Raw genomic sequence first — 25334 nt, 5'->3', positions numbered from 1 at the left:
CAGTATAAGATGATCTACTCACCACAAGAGAGCGCCATAAGCCTGCTATTTCTTTATTGAGAACAATAGTTCTCCTTCAGGTTAGTTCCTTTTCAATTACTCCATGAAGATGGAATAGGTCATCCATATTAATAGCTTTTAATTAATGATTTTTACATTTGGATGCAATATATTGTTTGCAGTATGAAAGGGGTTGTCCGAAAATAAAATTGCTATAACGGCAACTAAATAATTTAAATTAACTGAAGTGAATGTCACATGTAGGACAAATTGGAGATAATATTCCAGGTTCACTTTTAACCTTCTGACCTCATACTAAAAATATTAGACTTTACCATTTAACCTTCATCTTTGTACATTTTTGTCAGATTATGATGGTGTGATATTTGAAAATACATAGCTGTCTTTGTGCATGAACAAAGAAGGTGCCTTTTACCCCCATGCAAAATGTGATCACTTATCAATGTATAGGTTCAATGAGAAATGTTAATGTTGATTGAATATTTGAGCAGTGACAAAAGTAAAACCTACTCTTAGAAACTGAGTAATGGCACACACTAGACACTACCTTTCCTAATGGGCATCTTTAGTCTTAGGCTAATAATGATCAAGCAGATAAGTGTCTTGTTTCCTCTAAATTGAATGATTTGTTTAATAATTCATATGTCTTATACTTGTAGAAGTTATTGGGTAGGGTTTAGGGTTTTTTTTTGTATCACATTCCATAAGACGTAAGCCAAGTTAACCGTTTGTTATTCTAGTTGTGTGATCCTTTGAATTGAAATTGTGATGCTGGAGTTGACAGCCCCAAGAAATAGATTTCAATTCACGTCGTGGTCAATTAATTAAGCCCGCCGCGTGCACGCGCGTCGTGCCCTGTCTGGTAGGCCAGACAGACAGACTGCGGGTCCTGGATGAGCGTGGTGAGTGCGTCGTGCGTGCCCGTGAGACCTTGGCCACGTACTAGGGTTCCAGACAGTGCCAGTGGTGTTGTTGAGGATGCACATATACGTACACAACAACAAACACCTCTGTTTGGTAACTGGTCCACATGAAGTAGAATAGGTCAGTGGTTCTCATTCTCAACCAGTGGTCCCTGAGGGGGTTCCAGTGGTCCCCAGCTAAATGATGGAGAGTTGGTAACCAAATGGACCCTTAAAGATCTTTAACTCTTGAGAGTGTAAAATGAAACCTTGCCCTCTCAAGACAAGAGTTAAATGATTGTTAAACAGCTGCACTAGGCCTACTTGAGAGGCTGAATCTCTATCAAAGTGTGGTCCGTGGCACAAATAAATGCCGAATTAATAGTGGTCCTTGATGTGAAGTAGGTGGATGCAGAAAGAATGCAACGCTGAATCTGTGCAACTCTGATTGCACATCATGCAAGAGGGAGGGCGCTGCTCTCTGCTGAAGGTAAGCCAACCAGCAGCACTACACACACACACACTGTACGTTAACTAATTTTATTTATTTACACACAACATGACAATCCTGTACGATCATGCGAGACAATGCGAAAAACGTGCACGCAGAGGCCTGGGGGGTCGTGGCGTCGGTGTGAATTGCGTGCGAGCTGAAGGTAATATTGACTTTGTGACAGACAGTCTTGAGTTCAGTGGGTTTGTCACAGCACAGCACAGTCTGGTTTTTGTTAGGGGAAAGCGGGGCTTTTTTTGTGTTATCTTGCACGACAAGCTAGCTACCTCGGCTAACGAAAATCGTATTTCCATCTACTTTCATGTGTGCCAGATGATCGTCACTAGTCTAAATGAAGGTGCAACATTGGCTGTGAATGTTACATAAAGATCAGTGTTAGCTAAAAGCTAGCTATAGCTGTGATCTGGGCGGGTTTGGGTACCAAAAAAAAAAGAAAAAAAAGTGAAAGTCGTTTAGCTTTGGTTAAGCTAATGCAAGTCGGCTAACACTGCCTTTGAAGGTATGGTGCACTGTGCACAGTTACATTTTAGTTTTTACAGGGTGTCTGATGTCATATGAATCAAAGTCTCATGACCACCTCAAGACAGTACAGTATGTATAGCCAGGTTAGCATGTCATGTGTGTGCAGTTAGTAGTTGTATTGCTAGCTGCGCTAACTAGCCCAAGTTGGTCAGGCCTGCAGGATGTTACTGGTCTTCAGACTAGTCTAATGTTGCCTGTTTTTGTTTTAACCGTTTCTTTGCTGCACACTGCGCTAGAGTAAACTCTCAGATTGGCAGGTCAAAAGGGTTGGCCTTTGAAGTCAAATTACGCAGACATTACAGTCTGTTTTCATTTGTCTTAATGCAAGTGCTTTAGTTAGAAGAAAATGTGTATTCTATTCACATATCTTCCCATATTGCATGTTTATTTGTTCTAACTTTGATCAAGCACATTACACCAGGGATATGCTTTAGTTTCTTTCTGGAATGTTGCCATTTTCTTTTTCCTTGAATGAGCTGTCTGGTAGTGAACAAATTGAATACCTGCATGAATCTTCAGTCTCTCCTCCATCTATTTCTTTGTAGTGTATCTGGACCCATTTGATGTGCAAGACAATTAGAATTGACATTGTAGTTTTTGGATTCCCCCGTGATGCCTCAGACTTGTTGGCAGTACTAGAGGCAGCCAAAAGATGGCTGCTCGAGGCAGTAGGGTGAAATACCTCCACGGGCATGGAGCACCCCTGCAGCGCACCACACAATGTGCTGGTTAAGGTCTTATGAGTTTGGATGGAGTCAGGAATGTGAACCCTCACATGTTACTCTCCGTCTCTCTCCCAAGTTGTGAAATGGAAAGCTCATTATTAAAGTTTATACCAAGAGGGAGCAGCGTGTATGATAGTACATGGTAAAGGTGGTGCATTTGAACACTTCAAATGTGCTGTCAGCCACTGAGACTTGTGTTTAGCATGTCCTTTCTTTTGGTCTTTATAGTTTTTTAGGAAAGTCTTGTCCTCTCTGCCATGCAAGTATCTGTTGAGCTTTATGTGATACAGAAAATGCATTTGGATTGGGCTACTTTGGCCAAATTGTCAAATAATTTAAGACAGAGGCAAACAATTTCACAATATTTACCTGTAGGCCTACAACTGAGTCAAACACAATCGAATGCCTCAAATCCTACAATTCCAACTGTCATGGACTGGAATGGTTGAGAACCACTGATGTAGCTCACACCGCATCGCAGCACGAAGCATTGTGAGCTTATAGATCAGCTACTTTCGGCCAAGAGGTTTGGTGTAGAAGGAGTTAGCTGTTGGCTCCTACTAGGGGACTCTAGTCAGTGAAGTATATGGGGTTAAAAGGTCAAGGATGATTAATTTATTATGAAATTAGACTGTTTTGTTATTTGTTATAACTTATTACATTGGTAGTAAAATTCATCTCTAAAAGCAGTCCAAACTGAAAAGGCCAATTACAAATGTCATTACCATTCAACTATGTTTGACCTCAGGATCTGACAATATAATTGCGTAGGCTGATTAGTACCGATATTGAGAACTCTGTTGCCTCCCTGCTTTCCACATCAAACGAAAGAGTTCTTTCACTGTGAATGAAACTGTGACATGACTCATCACGGCCAACGATAAGCAGCAGCGGGTGCAAGGATTCTACCAAATTTGGGTTACATAACCGTGCTGTTTTGTGTACTGTTTTGCGTGTGTGTTTTGACAGTTGTGAATGTTTGTCGGTGAATTAACTGAATGTATCACGCTTGATCCATTTCAGTTTTACTAACGTGGGGAAATCTGTAACAAAGTGGATTAATATTGTATTTAATTGGATGGATGGATGGATGGATGGATGGATAGATAAACAGACAGTAGGCATGAAACAAAGGACAGATCCAGCTAGGAGAAAAAAGATACAGCTAAGATTCAAGAATAAACCAAAATATATATATTCTGGCCTGGCCATCTGAACGTGGACTGACCGGTTGGCATAATATGAATGCTTATAAATATAAATGTAGGCAAAAGTATCATTTATAATCTATTACCATTAAGCCTAGGTGCTCTCATGGATAAAAGACGTATGCCCATTGCTCAATGCCCATGCATACTTCTTTTATCCATGAAAGCATCTAGGCCTGTATCATCATGTACAGAGTCAGATAGACTATCGAGACGATTCGAGAGCGTATGTACAGTAAGCTGTCCAACCGTGAATCGGGCTGTTAAATAAGTGCTGAGACGTGACACCATGTCAGCCTTGGCCACACAGGTCGTCACGCAGGCAATGTCACTTAATGTATGTATACAATCCATTGCTGTAGTACATGGGATATCTGCACAAACCTAGATAGTTCTTGCTAAATGTCTCTCTCTTGAACAAGAGATGATAATTCCATATACCTGCTGTCTTAACTGCCTTTGTTTACTATTTTGACCATGCACTTGGTGTATATGGATTCTTACTTCTGAATTTATGTTCTCGTTTCCTTCTTGTTTTGTAATTTTACTACTTTTGAAACTGCAAAACCCTGTATTTTTGAATCACAAAGTAAGAATGGAACACACACAGGATTTTCGTGTTTGTTCATAGGCGATTTGCATGGCAGAAGCGGCAAGGTTTTGGCTGTTATAGTTTCTCATACTATTGTGTCTCAAGCAGCCATGTGAGTTGATTTGCTCTGTCAGTACACAGTTTGCCCTCCCCCTTGGTCTTAATGCTCTCAGAGCTGCTGTCCAGTTCCTGGAAAGGATCAGAGTGAACATGCACAGGAAGACAGGTGCATCTCGGCATGAGAGTACTTTGTATAGAACAAATTAGAAATCGTTTAACCACAGCACTGCATGCAATGCGAGTTTGTCAGATTCGATATGATCCATGCATCTTTTGACTTTAGCTTAACGGATACCGTGTGGATGTCATTTATGTTATTAATGCCTGTCTTTCATTCTTGTTTACTGCCTTCCAACAAGATCAAAGGACTTGAGGAGTAACTATCGGTAGTTTGGGACTTGTAGAGGAAGACTCACTTGGCTTACCTTGTTGCGTTATGTTGTTGCATGCTAAGAATTGAAACTAAACTGATTTAGAGTTGGACTGTCTTTGGGACTTGGCAAGATATACTGATATACTGAAGACTGGGGATTAAAATCTGGCTAACATCCAATGTGTCAGCTTGCTTGATTTCTGTTTCTTGCTCATTGTTCTTTTTTTTTTATCTACCTTCATTATATTTTATAAGAGGAATGTTAGTGGTTGGGAATTGGGACGAATGGAAATCATTTTGAATCATTGAACCATTTTTAGCTTATATCTGTTAGTCTTTTTTAGCTTGGAGAGAATAGATCGATGCAAAGTGAAGCCATGTGTCTGTCTTGACACGAGAGGATGTTTGTTGTCTTTGATAAAGGAAATGTGTTTGTGCTCCTCGGAGTGGTTGCAAATACAGAAACCGCCCTAGTGTACGCATAGTATTTTGGCTGCTCGTGGTTTTGGGGTCAACCAACTGTCACATAGGACACAGTCATAGAGCAGTATCCAGGTGCAGATTATTTGTTGCATGAATACATTTTTACAATATCATCAGAAACAAGATGATCACAAAAATTTGATTTATTAATGCATACCAAATTTGTATTCTGTGCTCAGCTATGAATGTGGTGAATAAATAAACAATGTATAGTATTGGACATCTATTTAATTAGCCTACTCTATTTTATTGTGTAGATATCTGCTCACATTGCTCATTGGATAATGTATATGCAATTTCCTGTAATGGTTCTTGCGATGATTTCTCCATAACTGTGGTTACCTTCCGCCGTTCTGTTACAGTGAAAATGTGTGTGTGCTTGTGAGGTAATAATACACATCTAACAAATATGCAGAAATCTTTAAGTAATTTGTTTAAACTGTTGTATTGTCACATATACATTTGATCAAACGGCTCAGAGCTCACGTTATTTTTTTATTAAGTATTAACAATTATGTATTCTCTGTAATTCATATTTAATGTGGTCAATTATTCTACATATGTGATACATGAGTGTTTGAAACTACAAACCACAATGGCTCTGAATATTAAATACAGTATTTTACAACCTATTTTACCAGCCAGAGACAGGACATCTGGGTGCGTAGGAGTTCTGATAAAAAGTTCTGAGACCAGACCACCCATCAGAAGTTCTGAATGACGTTAATTTGTGAATACATGCTCCTTCCAAAAACATATGGTTATAAGATAAGATGTTTATTGTCACTGTATGGACACTACACTGCACACTACAAGGAATGCTAAAGGTGACAAACGTGCCAGCATCAAGTTTACCAGTATATTGCTTGTGACTGGGTGTTGTACTAGTCTGAATTGATCTGTTTGCCTAGCTGGTCATAAGTTAACATCTAAATATTTTTGTTCTGCCTTCGTACAACATAGTTTGAATCTGCTCTTTAAGTCTTTAGTCTTCTGCTCATCTGTGTATTCAGTTATTGATGACAGGTGTACAAGAGAATTCAACAAACCATGTACAAATGCATATACAGTACTGTTATTCTTTTAGAGCTGCTGAATTGTAATTGTAGAATTGGCTAATTTCAACTTCCTAACTTAATCAACAATGTTCTGGTCTTACACTAATCAAACCAACATCCAAAGAATCTTGATTGAAGATTGCGTATAAATATAATGATTGTGTTTAATGTAGTTGCCAGACAATCTCTGCATTACATTTTACACTCAGGTGTTACGTGCCCCAATAGATAATCAGGAAGCTTCCCCTCATACACTTGCCTGTGGTTATGACTCACACACGACACTGAAACTCTTGCGGTGAAGTGTAGTGCTGAATCTCGGTTTGTAGTGCTGAATCTTGGTTTGCACATTTTAAATTGACTGTAGTTTCAGTTCAGATTTCAGAGACAGCCTCTTACGTAGAACGGAAAACCATTCTAACTTATCTCCCTGTGTCTCATTTGTTCTACCTTATTTCCTAGGTCACACTTAAATGGCTCCTGAAACAAGACAGACATCCTTGTTGCAGCTCAGCGTCTGGCATTAAAGCCCATCTTTACCTGCTCTGCTCTGCGGTATAAAGAGACGGGCATTCTGCACATCAACCACCTGAAGACGTCAAATCTGCAAGACCATCAGAAAATAAGTGGAGCTTCAGATGTTCTTTATCGGAGAAACAAAAACTCAGATTCTAAAGTCTGATTCTTAGACCTATGGGAAAAGATCTGCTACAAGCTGCATGTCTTTCCAGCTTTCTTACCCACCATGGAAAACATGGATGCCCTTTTTGAGTCTAGTTGAACTTATCTTGCCCTCATCCTCTCCTTCCTTTCTCTCCAGTAGTGGGAGGGGTGGGGGACTGGTGTTGTCCCCCCTACCCCTCCTCATAGACTAGGTGAGTCTTGGCAAGGCAAAGGTGCGTTATTTCTCGTCCCCTGCCTGCTGTCATCTCCCCTCTGGTCACCCTTTGTCTTCATGACATCCTGCCAGAGCCTCAAGGAAGAGGTGTCTGTCCCTAGCCTTGGCGGTATGTCCCAGGAGGAAGGCCGCAGGACACAGGTGTCCCAATCCTACTTTCACTCCCCTAACCAAGATCTGGACCTGCCAGGAACGCTGTATAAGCGTGAAGGTGAATGTAAGCCTTGCTCTGTGCTGGTGGACAATAAAACAGCGACCAAGACCATCATGGGAGACCAGACCCTTAGCCACTTACCTACCCAGCATGTGACCCTGCAGCAGCAGCAGCAGTATTACAGAGAGGGAGGTGCAAAGCTGGAGGTTGGGGCGCAGGGGTCCCAGGCCGGGAACGGGGGAACCCCTGAGGACTCTGAGGAGGACGAAGAAGAGGAGGAGGAAGAGGGTGACGATGAGGACGGCGAGGAGGAGCAGGAGGGCTTCAAGCGTGAGCAGATCATCGTCGAGGTCAACTTGAACAATCAGACCCTTCATGTATCCAAAGGGGACAACAAGGCGGGACCACCAGCAGATGGCTCACCCTTGAGTGATGACGAGGATGAAGAGGATGAAGAGGAGGAGAGTCCTGACGACGACGAAGATGAGGATGAGGAGGAGGAGGAAATTGAAAGTCGAAGAACGAGATCTAAGAGGGCGCGTCGTGCAGCTAGCAGCACTGCAGTGAGGCCGCGGAGGAAGAGCCTGCGAACGTCCCTGAGCACGCCTGCCACCGGCATGACCACCAGAGGCAGGCGGAAGCGCGGCCCGCAGCCCAAGAGGAAGCGGCGGCCGGCCAGGGCCACTGCCTCTTCTGCTGGCTCCGCCGCGGCGGGGAAGGAGGGCGGCGAGGAGAGGGAGGTGCTGGTGTGCGAGAAGTGCCCCCGTGTGTTCAACACACGCTGGTACCTGGAGAAGCACATGAACGTCACACACAGGCGCATGCAGATCTGTGACAAGTGTGGCAAGAAGTTTGTCCTGGAGAGTGAGCTGGCCTTGCACCAGCAGACTGACTGTGAGAAGAACATCCTGGTAAGATTTTGCATGTTGTTTGTGATGTATCAATCTTTGAAGAGAAAACATGACCATAATAATGCAAAGTTCCTTGATTTATACAATACAACGGCACACATTTCATGGTGAACAAAATAAATAAGTAAAAGATTGCACCAGTGTGAAGTGAGCGGTGCAAATACGACACACGTGCATATCTCCTTATATGGGCCGTTCTGTCTGTGACGTCAGCTACTTTGCGTGTACGAGCACGGAACATCATACATGGAGATCCATACTAAATTTATTTTCCTAAATATTTTTGGCAATTTCTTTTGTCAGTGAAATGTAGGAGCGGTTTGCATTGCTCAAAAATCTAATCAAGAACGGTGTGGCTCCAATGTGGATCTTGGCCAGCCTGAAACATCGCTCATATGACGTCAGTTGCCTATGGCTTAATAATAACTAATCAGAGTCCCATTTACTTCCATTATTTTGATAAATATTTAAAAACATTTTAAACATGAAGAAATCAAGAGGAAGTAGTAGACAGATAGATAGACCTTTATTGATCCAGCATAGGAAATTAAGTAGAGGATTTGCCAATGTATTATCCCTGACATGAAAAAATGTATTTACACTATTGTTCTTGAATACCTCTCAAACACGTAGTGGAAATCGTGAAATAACCACTATTGTGTTCCTTTCGCGTCTGTAATTACTACAAAATGGTTACACAAATAATTAACCAGATTAAATCCCTGGGTGATTTCAGTGAAAACTGACATGTTAATTAATGTGTCCCTGGTAAATAAATAAACCATTTAGTCTACTGTCTGAAGATTGAAGATATGTGGGGATTTATCTGAGTTGAAGATGTAGAAAACTATTTGGCCAGCAGAGGGAGTCGGAGCATAATAAGACAGCTGAGTCAAATGGGAACTATCTACAGCAGGGGTCTTCAACGTTTTCAGGCTAAGGACCCCCTAGTTGAGAGAGAGATGAAGCAGGGACCCCCACAACCTTTTCATAGATTCCATATAGTTTCATCTTTTGACAGACCATAATATGGTCTGTCAAAAGTGTATTTTGGAATCATGTCAATTTGTGTTTTCAGATATTTAACCACTTGAACCGTCAATACTTAAAAAAAACTTGACCTTTCACTCTGTACTTGGTCTGCTCTTTCTCCCCTCTACACCAAAGCTCAAAAATAGCCGATCTACAAGCTCACAGCGAGGCGTTGTGAGCTTGTAGATCTGCTATTTTTGGCTAAAGTTCTCCAAATATGGATGCTATGGTTCAATTGGTTAATATAGAAAAGAAGAAAAAGTTTCTATTTCTAAGATTTGGAGAACCCCCTGTTATTACTCTGAGGACCCCCTAGGGGCCCCGGACCACCTGTTGAAGATCCCTGATCTACTGCCATGGTGTCTTGTGAACCTGTTGTAGGCTTATAAAACAGCATATCTACTAACTGGTGCTACCTGTTTCTTGATTTTGTGCGTGTGTGTGTGTGTTTTGTGTCTCCTTCAGTGCGTCTCTTGCAATAAATCTTTCAAAAAGCTGTGGTCGCTACACGAGCACATTAAGATTGTGCACGGCTATGCTGAGAAGAAGTTCTCTTGTGAGATATGTGAGAAGAAGTTCTACACAATGGCTCATGTCCGCAAGCACATGGTTGGTAAGTGGAGGCTAGTTCTATCCTGCTGTGCTCAGTGGGCACTGGGCAGTGCACAGCGTTATGCTAAACCTCATCCACACAGCCCAATAGGATCATAAAGGGGCCCGTAAGCCTAGTTCAGACCAAAGATTCGTGAAGAACCAAGCTGAAACTTGCAACTACTTGCAACAGAAATTGCAACTCTCTAAAACTGGACGGATGAGGCCGATCGCCGTTTCCACAGCAACAACTCTTTTCACGTCATGTCAGCCTACTTCCATTACGCACAAACTCCAGTAACTGATAGCACATCATCTTTTCCTGTTTTATTTAGCTCTATTCCGGGCTACGTGATATACAGTAAACAGCCGACACACCCGTCCCTCCGAAGTATGGGAACAAAAATGATCACGCATGACAGTATTTCCCTATAAGATATCATGTTTTTTCTGATTGTGATGCCCTTTGGTTGGGACCTCAGTGCTCAGATTTTGGAAAGGCGTCCCTGCAGAATATGTTTAACAGTTGTGAGAGCAAAAGAGAGACGATATTAATTATTTATGAAACTGAAAGTTCTGAAACTTGTTGCTTGTGATTTGACAAGTGGAATCTCATGAGGCCATGGTAAATCATCCGGCATCAGCTGCCCTGCAAACGGTTCTGTCTCTTTGTGAATCTCTGGTCTGAACCAGGAATTGGTGTGATATTATCATTGTCTTAATATGCCTTGCACTGCTGTGTTTTGAGACTGGTTTATCTCTAATATTTTTACACATCTTTCTCACACTGAGAATGAAAATTACCCACAGTGGATGAGAAATAAACTTCCATTAGACTATCCGTATGGGGATATTGGGTTATTAAACTTTATGCTTATTAGAATTCATCTTCATTTTCTTGATCTTCATACCTGCACATAGTTTGGAGATGGCAAAAGTCCTATCCAATTTTGGACACTTCATTCAGCTCTTTTCAGCAGCATCAAGGGTTTATGTTATTATTATTAAATATGTTTTACTTTTATTGATGGTACAGTGTAGACAGACTGGAAATGATAGAGTTGGGGAGTGACATGCACAAATGGTCCAACTGGCCCGGTAATCAACACGGGGACTAGCTAGATACTAGTGTCTTAATTTGGATAAATTGTCTGGAATTGGATAAAGTTCTTCTATAACCAGGGCTGAATATGTTGTCTTTGTCCTCTCTCCTTTCAACCCCCACCCCCTTCTAACCCCTTCTCTAGCTCACACCAAGGACATGCCTTTTACATGTGAGACATGCGGGAAGTCCTTTAAACGCAGTATGTCGTTAAAGGTCCACTCACTCCAGCACTCTGGGGAAAAGCCCTTTCGTTGTGAGGTGAGAATCACAATGTATCTCTCTTTCTCTCCCTCTCACCGTCTCCCTCTTCCATGTTGCACAGCTGCTGTCAGAATTATCTAAGTAGTTGCTGTATTAAAATTACTTTGAAGATTGAGTGTGTGTCTAGTCTACTCTGGATATAAAGGAATTACTATGCAGATTTCAGGCAAACTATCCATATAATTACTAATACATACACTCACATAATGCACAAACATTTTAACATTTGCCCAGCCTTGTGTTTCTTCCTGTTTAACTGGATTGATGGACTGCATGCAATGTACAGAATGTGCGTGCATGCGTGCGTGCGTGCACAAATGGACAACACCCTCACCCTGTTAAATGAACCTGTTGGCATTGAACTCAGTACTCAAACCTGGCGGATCCTTGCAGTCTGTTTGAATGTGCATTTGTTACAAAAGGAGATTCATGCTTGAAAAAGAGCAGCAAGAGGGGACACTTGTACTGTGCGGTTTGTAACCGCTCCTAAAATAGTCTTTCGTATGTACAGTGTCCCTTGCATAATGTTTCATTGTACTGTTATGTATTCAGAGACAGATGTGTGCTCCGAAGTCTGTTCCCAGGTCAAACATTACTAGACCATGAATACACAAATGGTGTTCCAATTCACTGGGACTTTGGATAAATGAAATGGACATTTCTTGCCATTGGACTCTAACCAGCCTGAGTTCTGGATGCGTTTGACTATGTTGAGGAGGATGAATGTTTTCCAAGTCTGTTTTTTAATTTTTCTGCTCAAAATGGTTAATAATATACTGGCTGTCCAAACACTTCAGTTCTGCGGAAGCCTTTAACATATAGAGGATGTTTCACCCACCCAAGGCCTTCAATTAATGTGGTTGAACCACATGAATGGGTACTGGGTAGAGAACATGAGTGGCCGACAACTCCCTGATGTATGTTTCTGTGGTTGTACACTGTAAGGGATTCGACTGTATCAGACTGCTTGCCTGTTAAGGGGTATCTGATTCTATAGTTCCCTCTGTCTTTCCTCCGTAGCTCTTTTAAGTTGTAATTAAAGTAATGCAAGCATAAGGTCCATTCTCAAATGAGTACCCGAGCCGGCTACTGGAATGGAAGGTCAAAGCCAAACGGGTCTGGGTCTGCTCTAAGATTGAATATTTTTATTGTTACATCTTAAATACGATCACACAAGAGTAAAAGTCTTTGGTTTCGGACGGTTCCTCAACCTGTAGAAGCATTATTAAACCATAACAAAGACTTAATAAAGAATGGAAGCACTGGCAAGGAAGAAGAAAAATAAAGAGTTGCTGGGTGCGTGGTTATATTTTTATAACCATGGTGTTGTCCTCAACGTTTTGGTGTTATCTGGATCTCTTTTGTTATAGAACTGTGACGAGCGGTTCCAGTACAAGTACCAGCTGCGCTCACACATGAGCATTCACATCGGACACAAGCAGTTCATGTGCCAGTGGTGCGGCAAGGACTTCAACATGAAGCAGTACTTTGACGAGCACATGAAAACACACACAGGTGAGCCGCAGTGAGACCTGATATTTTTCCACTCCTCTCATAAACTCACAAGGACAGACATTCAACTGGCAGATTTTAGGCCCTTTCATATCGAAAGCCTCCCACTGTCAAACGTTGCTTTTTGGGATTTGTCTGCAAGAGTTTACGGAATTACCAAACAATGTCACTCTCTCAGTCAGCCAGTCTCTGTGCACCCATCTAAAAAAGGAAAGAAACAGGGCGTCCACTAGTCGACTGCTGCAGTGGTAGGAGCACAGAGACTTCACCCAGTCTTTTTTTTATATAATGAAAGGGAGGTATCTCATCAAAGAGGAGCCTCACATATATTGCGGCTTTTAATGACTACCCGGACACATGCTTTATTACATCCCTCAGGTTTTCTTTCCCCATGGCCTGTTCTATTTCCAAAGCTGAACTGAGTGCGCCGCATGCACCTCCTTCAGTTCGTTTTTCTGGCCGTGCCTGGCGTGGGTGGACCCTTCTATTTGTGAGGTGTAATTACTGTACCCTCTCCTCTCGCTGCTGCTACCGACCAATTTAGCCTTCAGCCATGGGGGGACACACCCAAGTGATGCTCTGTAATAGGCATCACATATGCCCACACACACGAACATGAACATAACTCCCATAGTTCCTCTAGCCTTTCTGAGCTTTTTCAAGCTGTTTTGAGTTTTGTGAACACGTCAAACCCTCACAGAAGGCAGCCATATCAACACCTTTTTATATTCCCTGTCCGTTTGGAAGAGTTTCGCACCTTACCTAACACACAGCCCAGAAAGAGGCATTTGGAGAGCGCATCAGAGGCATGGGATGGTGGTGTGGGTGGTTGCAGGCACAATGACACATTGAAGGACTCCATAGAGGGGCGTTAATGAGAGTGGTTTTCCAGTGGAGCACCATTGCTCACTTTCACATCTCCTTTCCACAGAGAATATGAAAGACGGCGTTCCTGCAAGTGGGTGGGTTGATGGCAACCCATTAGCATTTTAAACATTTTGGGGGATTAATTTCCTCCCCGTAGGCCTATGCAAACGTGCTGCTTTTTGGCTGAATTCAAACGTTCTGAATAGGAAAATATGGCATCCATGTGGCTGGCATCCATGTGAATTATGTAGATCCAAAGGGATTTTAGTTCTGGAAGGGCAGGAGGGGGATCTACTACCTTCTGTTTGTTTCCAATTTGAGTGAGATACTTCCCAGGGAGGCTAGCAAGAAGTGGCCTTCTCTATCAAATGGGTAAACTGAAGCCCTTTCATCGGGAGGGTATCAGGTGTCCTTAAACAAGTGCATTTAGTGACAGCCTGCAATTCTACTTGAGTCTCCTACTGCAATTGAGTCTCCACTGGTCATCAAAAACAAAATAATCTCCAAAAGATTCAAGGCTTTGTGGGGTGATTGAAAGATGATAGAAAGATTTGTGGGGGAAATACTCCCTTAGTGGCTCATCATCTGTCCATCTGACTGTCTGAAGCTAATCTTGGCAAACTGCTGGACCGATATACAGTAAATGTGGCTGTGATTGCGCTGAAACATTATCCAAAGTTGGAGTCATACATCATAGATATGTCATAGTAAAATGACTGTCACATGCTGGTCACATGAAGCCTGAGCTCCACACTGGAGCCTTGCTGTTTCTACAGTATGTGGATCCAGAGATCCACATCATTTCCCAAGGTTTTTACAGATTGTTAGCATTACATTTTCAAATATGAGAATCATAGGATCTAATGGTTAGACTATATTTATTATACCTTAACACAGAGTTATTTAATTAGTTTGAACTCTAAAAGAAGTCGATTGCAAGGCAACACAATCACTTTTGTTTCCTCCCTCACTGGGATGTTTTGTGTTAAATCTCTGCTGTCCCCCGATCTCTCTCTCTCTCTCTTATCCGTCTCCCGTTTCCTGAAACCCTGCAGGTGAGAAGCCTTTCATTTGTGAGATCTGCGGGAAGAGCTTCACCAGCCGGCCCAACATGAAGCGCCATCGTCGGACGCACACAGGAGAGAAGCCGTACCCGTGCGAGGTCTGCGGCCAGCGCTTCCGCTTCTCCAACATGCTCAAGGCCCACAAGGAGAAGTGCTTCCGGGTCACCAGCCCTGTGGTCATACAGACCAGTGGCCCTCCTGTGCCTCTCCGGCTCTTCACCAACTCCTTCCCCTCCTCGTCCTCCGGCCCAGGCCCCTCGGCCGCGGCCGCCCCGGCCACCGCCTCTGCTCCAATGGGCCTCAGTCCGTCAGGAGGTGCTGTGCCTCATCGAGGCCCCATGGGACACACCTTCTCCCACCTGCATCTCCACTCGACCCCTTCCCAGCACCACACGCACCCTGCCACGGCCCAGCAGCACCTCCCGAACACACAGCAGCAGCACGCCCCGCCTCACCCCCACCACCACCTGTCCGTGCCCCCCGTCTCCCACTTGCCCCCACCCCCCGCACTTTTCAAGAGCGAGCCCCTCAACCACTGCGGTCACGAAGACGGCAGTTACATGCACCACATGTCCCCCCCTGACAAAGGCCCGGGAGCCTCCCAACACCACTGAACTATGTTCCCGGCCTGCAAGCCCACACACCGGACCACACCTCGTTCTTCTTAAATACCTGGCCCTGCCTCAGTTTCCCTTAAAGGAGCACTTCAACCATTTTCAACGGAATCTTACAGTTGGTCCTCACTATTACCCTCTATAATATCTCACATTTTCCACTCGCTCTGTGTGTCAAAGGAAGGCTGTGGACTGTTCCGAAACCTGCCTACCAGTGGCATCATCGTCGGTAGGCAAGTTTTGACTTTTGAAACAAGATTTCAAACTTTCTTTCTTTTTATTAATGCAAGAAGTAATTACATTTCAGCATGCTAAATATCCAGGAAGAGAGGGGGTGAAGTTTCTTTTAGTTTGGAATCCCTGTCGATGACGTCATTGGTAGGGATGTTTCTGAACTGTCCATAGACCACCAATGAGATGCAGAGTAAGTAAACAAAAGCCCTGTCATAATGAGCATTAGTGAGGCCCAATCATTATGAACATACAGACTTCCTCCTTTAGACTGTACGGTCACTAGACTCGGATGGCCTCCCTCAAACATGGCAAGGGACATTACATGCAAAGTAAACACCTAGGTGCTTGTGAAAGACTAATATACCCTCAGTACATATGTTGGACAACAAGAAGCCTACTTTAGATACCACACTTAACTGACATATATCTATTTTACAGTTTTTAAAAACATTTTCATGAGAACATACTCTTAGGAAATCTGAAGAGATTAATTTGTAGAATTCCTTTAGCAAAAGATGGGAATGTTTAACATTTAGTTTCTCCTTCATCGCATTCACACCTGTGAGTAAGGTCATCAGACCTTAATCTTAGTATATCAATACGAGTAATGGTTGCAAGTCCAAGCATTCGCTCAGTGTGTTATGCGTGTAAATTCCCACAGTTCTGTGCGATGATTGTCCTAACCGCTTTTAACGAGAACCTCTGTCTGTCCTTTGACACAGGGGCTGCTATTTCTTCAGATTGTCAACAGCAGTAGTACAAGACGCTGTGCTATAGGTCATATGGGTGGGGGGTAAATGGGACACCTGGGTTAGTTAGGACCAGGCAGAGTCTGGTACAGAGATTCATATGATTGTGTAATGGTGCTTTCCATTCCAATACTGCATATAGTTCTTAACTCGCTTTTCCATTCGAGAGTCACAGTGTAATTAATATAATTATATGTGTATTGTGTCATGATACAGAAGTATAACATGGTAAAGTCTACATTTTGAGGTCACCTGGATGGACATATTTTATGAACAAAAGAATAGAGCTAGTGATCCTTAATTAGCCCCAGGCCCCCTCTCACATTTTCTCACTCAAGCCTCTCAAACCTCGGCTTTCAGTACTGTTGCTTTTTTAGATAACAGGTGACTCAAATACTGCCACTGTGAGGGGTCACACATATGGCCCCACTTGGATATCTCTTCTCTCATGCCCAATTTATGCTTGTACAATGGTGTTGCGCCCAAAAGTAGCCATTTAAAAGCCCACAATGCGTTGCAAATGCACAATGTTACAATAAGAACAGGAGAGATGAAAGGGATCGATGAGTTTTGCGTAGTAGGAATTATTGCCAAATGTGGATTTGGAATCTCAGCAAAGTACCCAATGCAAGGTATTTTAACAAACTCATCAGCATTCAGCAGTGTTGCTTTTCAAGAGTGCATAGTAGAAATAATTGTATAATGTCATTCATTCTAGTACACTTAATTACATATTGGCCCATATCATATGAACATTTTCTAAGACACACAGTTACTCAAAACTGAGTAACTGTTGAACATCAACTCACCAAAACCAAAGGATACTTGACAAATTAACAGATCCCTCGGTGAGGTGAACCTACATTTAGAAGATGTGAGCCCATGAAAAAGCTGAAAGGCAATGAAAATTAACACTGACATACAACGCGTTGTGAGCTTGTAGATCAGCAATTTTCAGGCACAACATTTGTACAACAAAGTATAAATTGTGCGTATCTCTCTCCTCTACCTTGCTTCCCTTGGCTGCTGTCCAAATGATACGGGTTTAAGGTCATTTGACATGATACAGTACACAGACCTGGGACCTTTATCATCACAGTTCTTAACTAATTAATATGCATACAGTAGTCTGATCAACCTATGTTCCACCGTTTGGTGGTGTGGGGCTTTCTTTTTTATTTAATCTTTTAGTTTTTTTTTTTTTTTTTTCTTTTTTTTTTTTTACTTACAGTACACACCCGTTGACATAGTTTCTTACACACAGGCAAATATGTGTCAAAAAAACCTATTGAATGTTTCCTATCTGGAATGATGGCAAAGGCTTGATGCTGTTTATCGATGTTTTATAGAAAAGATTCTCCGAAAATCTGCTCTCCTCAGTTTCAAACTATTGAATGGTTCTCTTCTCTAGTGTAGATATACTGTGGTTAGCACATGACACTCAGAAAATATGCTCTCCCCAGTTTCAAACTAATGAATGGTTCTCATCTCTAGTGTAGATAAACTGTGGTTAGCACATGATAGGAAATGTTAGAGATTAAAAGGCAATTCGTATATTGTTTCTAATACACTTACATTTCTTGTATAGATAGCATACTCAAATCATCACAAGACATTACATTTTATTAACTGTCCCAATTGTGTGAATGTTATGTGTTCAAAATGAGAGGAAATGGTAGAAAAGGCCTCTTGAGTATTTGGAATGGTTTGAGTTTCTTGATGGGAGCGGCTGTTAAGAGATTAGTGTTTAGGAACAACAATAAGCTTTGTTCCTGTGTGTGTATGTGTGTGTCTGTCTGTGTGTCTGTCTATCTCTGTGCACGTGTGTGTGTGTGTGTGTGTGCGTGTGTGTATGTCGGTCTGTCTGGCTGACTCCCCGGTGCTCTTGTGCGCTGCTTTTACACAACTTACCCCAATATTTGTGTATGTTAGGGATACCAGAAATGACCAATAGCATTAAATTCAGCATGACCCATCTACTGCCTTGCTGGCATTTAGTCCTTTTAGAGTGGTTCAAACTTGATAAGCTATGTGTCCCTCCTGGTTTATAGACCTGCAAGTATCCTGCCATTTCTGTGGAACGTAATGCCACAGTGTTTGCTTATCAAAATGTCCCCTGTCCTGGTTCACTGCTGTGCTTCGGCCTCTTTTGCAGTATGGATCTTTGTCTCTTGTATTGTTTTTTGTTTTAAAGACTTCATTTGTGTGTATCCTCTGCACTTTACTGCTGCGTGAGTGAGGCGCAGGGAAGGGAGGGACTGACAATGCATTGTGGAAGCAGAGAGTGATGTTTTTGGCTGCATTGTTGGAGACAGCGGTGGTGGTGATAAATTTGGTGAGCGGATGTTTTTAGGCAAAGGGAAAAGGAGGAGAATCAGATTGGAAGTGTATAGTTTGGAAGGGACCGTGGCAAACGAAGGACAATTCGTTTTTTTTTTTGTTTTTTTGTTTTTGTGACCACATGAACCCTATTTCGGGCATGTTCGTTGATGAAAATGTTTGACTTTTAGGAGATTGGATCAGCTATTTTTGAATATCTGATCAGTTAATTTTACTTTCACTCTAATATGGACATGCCTCCATAGTGTGGCAGTCCTGCTGCTTTGGTGGTTTTACACTAGTCCCTCCCAGCTTCATCTGAAATTCATAAGTAAAATCCTGAGTGTTCATTTAACTGTGACATTTAATTGAACTGCCAGAGTTAAATCAATACTGAGGATATGAGTGTGTGCAGCCTTCTGTTTGTTGGGATTCTCTTATCGAGTTTCCTCTTGTCTTGTGCTTGTTTATGTTCCAATTGGCTGTATGATTCTCCTCCTCTTTTCTTTGTTGTATAGAATGCACTTTCTACTAAAAATCTTGGCTAGTTGAGAGAAAATAACATTGTATATTCTTTAAAGATGTTTAAAAAAAAATCAATATACTTTCCCCTTTGTATTTTTAACCACTTAATGTAGCATTGCATATTTTATTATTGTGAGTATCTGGTACAAAAATGTGCAGCTTTATACTGTCCTGGGTTGTCCTTTTTTTGTATGTCTGGAGGTTGAGGAGAAGTGGAAATGTTGGGCCTTTTTTTGATAATGTACATTTAACTGACTCTGCTAACTTTGAGAAGTAAAAACAAGTAGCCATGATTATCACATTTCGTGTTTTTTGACTTTTTGACTTAATAATTGTATACTGTGTTGAAAGAGTGAGAATACGATATTGTGCACATTGTGTGTTCTGCCTTCAACAACAAGCTCTCCCCAAAGGCCATGTCCAGCTGTAATCCTAGCTGGCTGTTGTTGTACTGTGTATAGATTTAATTCACTTAGTGTTTCACTTGGCCTTGCTGATCACTTGGATTCACTTGATTTGTGTTTATGTGACATTTCCTCAAGCCATTCAGTTGACTTTGTGTGCATTTTACCACAACTTGTTAGCACAGACAGCAGCTCTGACCTGTTTTCCTTGCTTTATTTTTGCCTTCTGGAAACATTTTCCAGGAGTTAAACAAGTTTTTATTTTTTCCCAGCCAAACCACCCCAGCTCGAGAGTGCCCGAGGATGGAACTTAATATTTTCATGCCTTTTTTCCCTTCAAATCTGCTGGGGTTATTTCATCAATTGAACTCTCATAGCCCTTGCAATATCTAATTTTGGCAAAAAACAAATGGTAACATTAACGCTACAGTATTGAATTGCAAATAGGAAAAGCCTGCCCTTCCAAACCAGTAAGACTCCCTAATCGGGAGATAAGCGACCGTTGGTCGCTTATCTCCACAAATAGGCCAAAAGTTTGTTTTACCAATTATTACACTCTATGTGAACATTTACATCAACAAATCCCAAGTACTATGCAGAACGACCCATTTCAAGTTTTTAATGTACAACAATATTTAGAAAATAGGTCTACAAGCTGACAGTCCTCGTCCCTTATATTCCCATAGGTTATATGGAGATCTCAGTGTTTGTCAGTCCTTGTTCATTTATGCCCATATATGGACATCTCTATATCTACTGTAACAGTCCTTGTCCCTTTATGCCCATATATGGAGATCTCTTAACTCATTGAGTGCCAATCCCGAACTAGTTCGGCTTTATTATCGTATCGCAGAGTGCCGATCCCGAACAAGTTCGGCTTTTAAAAAAAAAAAAAAAAAAAAATTAAAAAAAATTCTTTTGATTTTTTTTTTTTTTTTTTTTTTGGACCCCATCAAATCTGGTGAACATGATTTCAATCGCGATTTTGCATGTTCCACCCCCATACAACCCCATCTAACATACAGGGCAGCCATGTTTGTTTACATAACATGTAAAACATAATGGCGATTATCTCAAGAATGCCTGAACGGATTTCCAATCGGATTTTTTTGTTTGAAAGCTGTGAACAAACTGCACAAATCCACTCCAATGCAATCCAGGATTGCATTGGATTTTTTAGAGCTCATTCTTCTCTGTTTTTTTCCCATGCATGAGGTGTGCAAGGTTTAATCATGGCTAAGTTGACGAAAATAAGGCTTCTAAAATGCTTGGTAGCCAATAGCTAACTTCAAGCTAACTTCATCCTCTTCCTGTACATGCACAAAGGAAAGTGTTCAGGCAAGTCATGGCTGCAGGGCTTCTGCATATACCAGCATATCTCTATGGGATTTTCTATGGCCACTGGGCGCCCTCTAGTGGTGAAAGGGGTGGCACTAAATGAGTTAACTGTAAGTCCTTGTCCCTTTTATGCCCATATATGGATATTCCTGATGTCATCAGTATATGAACATATATGGGCTTTCTGATATGCCCATATATGGAGATCTCTTAACTGTAAGCCCTTGTCCCTTTTATGCCCATATATGGATATCCCTGATGTCATCCGTATATGCCCATATATGGGCTTTCTAATATGCCCATATATGGAGATCTCTGTATCTCCATATATGGGTATAAAAGGATACTTCAGGTCTGACATCAGGTTTGTTTATATTGGGTTGCTAGGTTTGACATCACAAACTCTATGGGCCATCTGACCTAGAAATCTATATTTGGGCATAGATGACTCATCGTGACCTCATCACACGTCGACCGCACGTGTGACGTGCGGTCGACCGCACGTGTGACCGACGGACGGCCGGTGGAGGTTTTCATACTAAACTGCGACCTTACGGTCGCAATAATCCTCTAAACTGGCAGTTTGGTCAAGTGCAAAGACTCATCAGTTAGGTAAGATTACCTTTTATATTAGTCATCCTCTGTCGTAATAATTTACCTTTATTGAAGTTGAAGTTTAATTCTAGTTTCTGTTGCCGTCAGGTGAGCAACTATGCAAATTAAACTTCACTTTTGGTTTGTGAGATGATATGTTGCACTTGATTGCATTTTGCCTCTGTAAAAGGATGTAAAATATATCAAGTCGCTTACATATACTATCTAATCTTTGCACAACAATGTATGATTAATGTCACTCGTTCACATTACATAACCTAAACTCTGAAAGTGTTGAAACCTTCCAATTCAGTACATTTTCGTATATCTATTATAAGCATAGCCTTTGACATGACATTATAATGCGTCATATGACGGTGTGGCACGAAAAAAAAGGCCAATCTACAAGCTCAGGTACTTCATGCTCCATCACATGAAGATGGCTTAATTCGATGCTGAGATGGGGGCAGAGGACACTGATTGGGATAGAAAGTGTTGAGTGAGTCACCGCTGGTGAGTGGGTGGTCAGGTACTCAGCAGGCAGGCTCTCTTCACACGTGGAGGAGAGGAGATAATAACGCACAGTCTGTACATATATATTCTCATTTGGGTTTCGAAAATAGTCCTCCATCCCAGCTGTTAGTCATTAAGCCCTGTGGTGAAGAGGGAGGAGGTCTGCAAGCAGGCAGATAAGAAGATACATGCAACATGCATGCTTTCAACAGCACCTTCCCGTGCAATGTACATGAAGGGTCTTGTGTTCAATCAGTGTTCTGTAGGAACTAACATCCAAAATGCCTTGGTGTGTGTGTTCGTCTGGATTTGCAGGCAGCAAATGGTAACTAGAAAGTGTTATCCACTCCCAGAGCAGTTCTGTCAGGGCAGGTTGCCTACCCAGGGCTGTCTCTGTCGTTGGTGCAGCCATCAGGATACAAGGAAGAAATGGGTTGTGCCCACAAATTTGTGTACAGGCAAACAGTCAAAACCCTGTTTTACTGTCACATGATTTGTGAGACCATTTTGTGGTTAATTTGGTGGGGGAACAATGTCTGAATCAAACAGTGCCACCAATGGTTGTCATCCATTCACTCTGGATGTCATCCATTCACTCTGGATCTGAAGAGTTTGGGCCAAATTCTGCAGGAGTGGTAGTTAGTGTTATGAAGAAAACACAACATATTGGCGGAAAATCTTGTCCAGTGGAAATGGGCATGGCTTATATGGGGAGTTGCATCATAATCAAAGGAAAGGAGACACTTTTGATTGTACGACCTACAGTTCAAGAGTAATAGGGCAAAGTATGAAGTGGCCTATTTTAGTGCCACCATGAGGTCAATTTGAAACATTTGGGTTCAGCAGTGGCAGAGATTAGCTGCGGCTCACCCACCACTTTATTAGTTGCCTCAATCCTTCATGGCATAGATTCATTGAACAAGATGCTTGATTGGTACTAAGGGACCTAAAGTGTACCAAGAAAACTTCCTCCACACCATTATTACACCACCAGCAGCAGCCTGCACCGTTGAAACAAATCTGCATGGATCCATCCTTTCGTGTTGTAGATGCAAAACGCTGACCCTACCATCGAATGTCACAGCAGAAATAGACTCATCAGACAAGGCACAAATATTTTTCCTATCTTAAATTCTGGTGAGCCCGAGTGAATCAGTTTCCTGTTCTTGGCTGGCTGGAGTGGCATCCTGTGTGGTATGCTGCTGAAGCCCATCTGCCTCATGGTTTAACATGTTGTGCATTCCGGGATGCTTTTCTGCATAGTGCATACACTACCTGTAACAAAGTAGTTATTTGAGTTACTGTTGCCTTTCTTTTAGCTCGAATCAGTCTGGCCATTCTCTGACCTCTGTCATCAACAGTGCATTTTCACTGCAGAACTGCTGCTCACCGGTGCTCGGGTGGCGCAGTGGTAAAGTAGTATGCGTTCGAATCCACTGTGGTGCATCTGGCCTTGTCGAGTGTCTACTCTATGTTCGGGGAGGGTGATATTTGTCACTGCAGGTTGGGCGTCACCTGTCTGCAGGGAGCGTTGGGCGGAAGGAGTAAGACGAAGGCTATACGACTACTACGTCCTCCCAGTGAGGGCTCCTCAGATCATCCTGACCTAGCCTCGTAAACAGCCTCCTCCTGCAGCTACATTCTATTTGCTCACTAGAATTCTAATCAGAATTTCAGGAAGAGGCTGGTCTATGAGGCTAATCGGCAGCATGACTGAAATTATTTTTGTGTTGTATCATTGACCATATTCACACGGCAGCCATCTTGCCATTAAGTCAATGAAATGCCACCCTAGTTGCCACCTTATGTAGGTACAGTTTTCAATGCAAATTTCAAACATGGCCGCCAGGTGAATATGGTCGGCTCCCCAAATTCCACTAGACAAGTTTTCCGCCATGGTGCATTTTCTTTGCAAAACAGTTTTTGCTACTGATGGAAATATTATTTGTAAACAACAACACCTTCTTATTCCCATATGAGATATACAATAATCCATCACACAGACAGGAGAGTGATCAGAGTGAGAATGGAATGTTTACTATGGAGAGAGAGTATTCAAGACAAAGGTACAACAGAATAATCAATGGTTCGTGCTCTCTCTGACAAATTATGTTTTGACATGAGTATAAGTATGGTCATTTCATCAGTCAATGGATGACGTTTCAACAGTTAATAGGATATGTTTCTTGTCCACAAATCACAAGACTAAGAGTCCATATACAGGGTTCCTGGGGGGAGAGGTGTCCTTGCTAGTGTCTAGATGACACCAAATGTCCCAGGCCGAGCCTTAGAATACCAAAACAATTCTCATTGTTTAGGTACTGGCTCCAGGCAGTTGATAAGGCCTGATTTCTACCAGACGGAGACCTTGTGTGTGTACTGTACATGACATTTTATGACAGTCACTGTGCCTTAAACTTCAGGTGGTCATCAATATGTATTGATAAAAAGATGATATGAACCATAACAAAATACCTATCAGCTACTACTCCTACCGATTTTGTCCAAACCTCACACAAATTCGTACACCATATCTTTGTAGTCACGTGATCAAGATTGCTGATTGGATGTTGTTCCAACGAATCAGAGTAGGGTTAGGGTTTGCAGGTCCTGCAGGCAACCCGGCCTGGCAGAGACGCATGTGCATAGTGGGGGGGGGGGGGGGCGCTAATAATTGAAAGAAATTGGGAGAGCTTCTGTTTTCTTGAACTGATTGATTGTGTGATTGTATGGTAGCTGTTAAGTTATAGAGAAGTTAATCTTATAGTGAATTTCACTATATCTAGGGAGGCCTACATGACAGGTAGTACGCATAGGCCTATATATACAGTATATGTATACAACTTACGATCTTGAACTGATTGATTGTGTGATTGTATGGTAGCTGTTAAGTTATAGAGAAGTTAATCTTATAGTGAATTTCACTATATCTAGGGAGGCCTACATGACAGGTAGTACGCATAGGCCGCCGCCTATATATACAGTATATGTATACACCTTATAGTCTAAGCCAGCCTTAGCCAGGCATGCATGGCTCAACTCCAGCTGAAACCAGCTGAAGCCTAGGCTACTCAAATCGCTCCATCATAGCCTATACAGCTCCTCCTCCTCCTGTCGACTTGGCCTGGGGGCACGTGCACGCATGTAAGTGACAGCTTTAGTTGAAGTGACAGCGCACACACCGTCCGGAC

The 25334-nt window shown here is 42.2% G+C and overlaps 1 protein-coding gene across 2 annotated transcripts; it reads left to right on the top strand.

The window, feature by feature from the left end:
- Nucleotides 1–1483: 1483 nt before the first annotated feature.
- On the top strand, nt 1484–19540 carry znf652 (zinc finger protein 652). 2 transcript variants are annotated; one of them, XM_080723801.1, is made up of 6 exons: nt 1484–1579; nt 6921–8421; nt 9919–10066; nt 11292–11407; nt 12781–12925; nt 14845–19540. In XM_080723801.1, exons 2-6 carry the CDS (start codon nt 7414–7416, stop codon nt 15465–15467), a joined length of 2040 nt encoding a protein of 679 aa, XP_080579927.1. In that variant the 5' UTR covers nt 1484–1579; nt 6921–7413; the 3' UTR covers nt 15468–19540. The 2 variants fall into 2 exon arrangements, with proteins under 2 accessions (XP_080579927.1, XP_080579928.1); XM_080723802.1 differs by lacking the exon at nt 1484–1579 and adding an exon at nt 1668–1774.
- The last annotated feature ends 5794 nt before the right edge of the window (nt 19541–25334 follow it).

The sequence above is a fragment of the Nannobrachium achirus genome (assembly GCF_963921795.1).
Source record: "Nannobrachium achirus genome assembly, chromosome: 4".
In the NCBI taxonomy this organism is placed as follows: Eukaryota; Metazoa; Chordata; class Actinopteri; order Myctophiformes; family Myctophidae; genus Nannobrachium; species Nannobrachium achirus.
Note: the sequence above shows the minus strand (reverse complement) of the source record. Positions and strands in the feature narration are given on the sequence as shown.